Source organism: Mycena indigotica (genome assembly GCF_014461135.1).
Source record: "Mycena indigotica strain 171206Taipei chromosome Unknown Mind.scaff0011, whole genome shotgun sequence".
Classification (NCBI taxonomy): domain Eukaryota; kingdom Fungi; phylum Basidiomycota; class Agaricomycetes; order Agaricales; family Mycenaceae; genus Mycena; species Mycena indigotica.
Window position 1 is genome coordinate 108,300 of NW_023503010.1, and position 4,468 is coordinate 112,767.

A 4,468-nucleotide genomic window follows, 5' to 3' on the forward strand; every position below is an offset into this window, starting at 1 on the left:
AAGGCTTAGAACACGGAGGGAGTCGGATAAGAGCGGGGAGCGAGGCAAGAAACGTTAATAACAAAACTGAAGTACAGGATCGTAGAGTACGAGTATTTATACTAAGTGGTAGGCATAAGGCATATGGCCTCGCAGGGAGATCTGATGTGGTCCGCAGGATCTTCCTGCGGGTTGAGTACAAACACATAGTAAGTAAGGGGAACGGGAATGCATACACGAGGCAAAGGAAACAAGGCGAACGCCTAACGGATATAAGTAAACAAACCAAAGTCCAAATGGGTAAAGATCCAAGTTGATGGGCAGAGAGTCCGAACAGGTCTGAGAGAGCCTGTGTGCAGATTAACTGTTTGAAGGGAAACGCTCAGATGCCTTCATAGCATAAAAACCCTGTTGCACTCCAACGATAACACTAACACACCTACTAGACATTTCTACTACAGACATCCTTGAAGTGAACCTCCTGAGAAACTAGTATACTAAATGTCAATGAAAACACCTAGCTCTCATGGCTCAACACAACAAATCTAGATATAGCACAAGATCCATTGTCAGTTGTCGAATGTGTAACGCTAGTCTTTCACGATATTTAAAAAAAAAAAAAAAAAAAAAAAAAAAAAAAAAAAAACAATTTGAAATTGCCAATTATACAAATGCTAACCCTAAAAAAAGAAACAAATTTCTAAAATAAAAATAATAAAACAAATGTCTAATAGATTCCACTGCAGCACTATCATACCAGTCGCTAGACCACAGCCTAGAGCTTGGGTCATTCAACAATCATCCTTAATGTAGCTTTCCTGCTAACCCCTAACAAAATTAGAACTACTAATTAGAGGATATACCTCTTTTGCCCATGTCTACACTCAGCCCAAATAAGTAAATAACCTTTTATACAAAGTGAAACAAAAATCAACTAAAATAATCAGGACCTCTGCCCATCTGATAGCTGCAAAGCATAATAAACACCTATTATATTCACCTGTATTGTATCTAGTGTACTCGCTGAAACCCGAACACCAAGTCTGCAGTGAGACAATAACCGAAACTCTCATATAGCTTACCCTAACTCCACTGTGCAACAAACACGGACAGAATAATACTGCAACTACTATCCTAGTGTCATAACTGTCTAACCCTAGGCCCAAGCAAAAGATCATCTCAAGAATAATTCCTGACAATATATATATGCCCCAGTTCATTTTTTTTGTTTATTCATAGCCGTAATGCTCGTACTTGCACTCACTGGTACAGATATTCATAATCAATATCTTAACCTCTAGTATGCTGTTAGTAGCTCAGTGAACTACATAATAGACAGCTCTCCAAAGCTCTAAATGAATAATAGTGAGATTTTTCTCAAGCTACCTGAATAATTGGCCGCCCTGGACAAGTGTCATGTAGAGATGGCCAAAAAACGAGCGTTCAATGTCTAAGGAAAATACCAAAAAAATATAGGTGTATGTATTATACATATAACAAAGCAGAGAAACTAGAAGAAAAATTACATCAACTTATGCTAACCCTAACCCTACAGAGCTGTGTAACCTGTCTGGATCGTTGTGCCCCAGTTATGTCCTGTCATTTGCTATTCACTCTGAAATACGTAAAATAAATTAAGAAGCAACCGGCCACAAATGTTCCTCTAAATATATATAATAAAGCACTGGGGATTACCCCAGGATGTCACCCGTTTTTTGTTTCTATTTGATTATATATCATCCATATAAGTGAAATAATATATATATATATAAAAGGAAACTGGGTAGTATACCCAAATAAATTCTCTAAAAAATAGTGGCAGACAACCATATGGTAAATGAGACAACGAATGTGTCTGTAGGACAGCTGGAGGAATGTCCATGGTAATGTGCTACTGGAACCCTCATGGACAGTCAACTATTTTGACCAATCATATGTTAATCTCACGCCTTTCATGTACTAACCCCCTGGACAGGACCCGCCGATCACAAGCCACAGAGCAGCGATGTTGGCGCAGAAAACCCCTTGTCTGTCCTGTTATCAGACTACGCACAGACCTTTATTTTCCTGTACTCCAAAGTAGACCTTACAGATGAACTGGCCTACATACGGTACAGAAATTCTCCACCATCAAATAAACCCCGACTTGGCGGCGTGGACACTACAGGCGGCAAAAGCGGCGAAAGCGGCGAAAGCGGCAAAAGCGGCAAACTGACCGTGACAAGGAGTCACATTCCTGAGGTGACAGAGCTCCAGTCACAGACCCCGTCACTATCGCCGTCCCACCGCTCTCATTATGCCCAAACCCGAGACTTCGACAGCTAACGTCGCTATCCTTACACCAGAGGTAACCTAACCCTGAACTCTGAATAGCTAGATATAAGAATACTTACAGGGCGGCAATGCGGCGAAGAACAAACGCCGTTCCTCCATCGAAGAGGTTCTGCCGCCATCCAAGAAACAGCATAAAGATTCTGCAACAACTACATCCCCCACAGATGGTCCCCAACTGAACGGACAACAAGAAATGATCAGGAAGTTGGTCGTAGAAGGCGGCAAGAGTGTGTTCTTCACTGGAAGTGCTGGTGCGTAGCATCACTCACACTCAACCCACGCTCTGGTGCTCAAGGGGGAAGGCACGGGGAAATCAGTCGTACTCCGCAAAATTATCGCTGATCTAAAGGAGAAATTCAAGAAAGAACCCAACTCAACAATGGCCGCAGTAGCGGTAACAGCACCAACGGGTGAGTGTCGGCTGTACGGTATGGCTCGGGCTCGCCCTAACCTACGAAAGGGATTGCCGCGTGTAACATCGGTGGCGTGACAATCCACTCCTGGGCAGGGGTCGGAACGGCAAAGGAAGACATCACGACAACAGTGAATAAAATCAAGAAAAATAAACGACACCTGGCGAACTGGCTGCGGGCCAAAGTGCTTGTCATCGATGAAGGTATATTGTCAAATTCGAACTGTGCAGGCTGCCCCTCATGACAAGATAGTGTCGATGGTAGACGCTTACCTGATGGACATGCTGGCTAAGATCGCAAGGGAGCTGACGAACCGACCGAACGACAGCTTCGGTGGCATACAGCTAGTCGTCAGCGGGGACTTTCTCCAACTCCCACCGGTGACGAAAAAAACCGTTAAATATGCATTCGAATCGCAGATGTGGGACCAGACGATAGAACAAGCCTTTATCTTAACGGAGGTTTTTCGTCAGAAAGACCCGGGTTAGTAATGGCGTCTACCACGAGAGTGCGCACTTACTGGACTATCTCCCAGAGTTTCTGCGTGTACTAGAAGAAATCCGCGTAGGGGTCGCATCGCAAGCCACGATCGACAAGCTCCAATCTCTGTCGCGACCGCTAGACACAAAACACGGAATTAAGCCCATCGAACTGTAAGTTGCAACCGTCGGCCTGTGATACGCAAGGGTCTGATGTTGACTCAACTAAGATATCCCATGCGTAAAGATGTAGAGGCCCGGAACAACTGGCTCATCGCGGAACTGAAGGGAGGCGAAACGATGAGCTTCGCGGCTCAGGACTCCATACACATCGCGGACAAGGAGGCAGGCGAAAAGATGCTAGAACAGATTGTGGCACTCAAAAGCCTAGAACTGCGATCCGGCGCTCAAGTACGTCGAATGAGCACACGCCTGTGGGCGCTTAAACGACATATAGGTGATGCTGATCAAAAACGTTGACAAAAATATGGTCAACGGCACAATGGGCATCGTCACCGGCTTCGTGACGCCTTCGGATGCCAGCAAAGAAGAGTTACAAACCCTGCCACCATCTGCGACGACCGCGAAAAGCAGGACCTCGGGACGGAAGGATGGCACGGCGCCGGATACGAGCGGCGGCACGAATCAACGCCAGGATAAATTCCCTCTAGTGGTCTTTCAACTTCCGCACGGGGGGACAATCTCACCGCGTGTTGGTCAAGCCGGAAACCTTCAGCATGGAGGACCCAGAGGGAAAAGTGCTCGTGGAGCGATTACAGGTCGGTCAAGATATACGGTGGACACTCTGACAAGACGACGGCCAGATCCCCGTGATTCCGGCATACGCTCTGAGTATCCACAAAGCACAAGGCCAAACACTCGAGCATGTCAAAATCGACCTGAGCGGGGCCTTTGCGTGTGGTAGTGTCGCTGGAAGGAACATAGGCCAAGCGTCTGACTGCCGACAGGTCAAACATATGTAGCGCTATCGCGCGCCACATCTTTCACCGGACTACAGGTGCTTAATTTTCACCCGTAGGTGTAAGATTTAGCCTGGGCTCTAGGAATAGCTAGAATAGCGGTAGCCTAAAACTCTAGGAAGACTTTTCCCAGCCAAGAAAGACTTTAGAAATAGGTTATTAATACATCAAATTGATAGATATGATGCTAAAAATACTATATATAGTAATGCTAACTCCTTTTCTTCAGGCCGATGACCCGGTATATAGTGGGGAAGGCCTGTGTTCAGGATTATCCTAATTG

General features: G+C 45.5%; 1 protein-coding gene across 1 annotated transcript; it reads left to right on the plus strand.

Moving 5' to 3' along the window:
• Positions 1–2,275: 2,275 nt before the first annotated feature.
• MIND_01152700 (ATP-dependent DNA helicase PIF1) lies at positions 2,276–4,188 on the plus strand (the record flags this gene model as incomplete). Its single annotated transcript, XM_037368056.1, has 10 exons — positions 2,276–2,326; positions 2,375–2,564; positions 2,616–2,723; positions 2,774–2,929; positions 2,979–3,209; positions 3,262–3,379; positions 3,436–3,616; positions 3,663–3,878; positions 3,928–3,984; positions 4,030–4,188. 10 exons carry the CDS (start codon positions 2,276–2,278, stop codon positions 4,186–4,188), a joined length of 1,467 nt encoding a protein of 488 aa, XP_037214982.1.
• Positions 4,189–4,468: the final 280 nt, after the last annotated feature.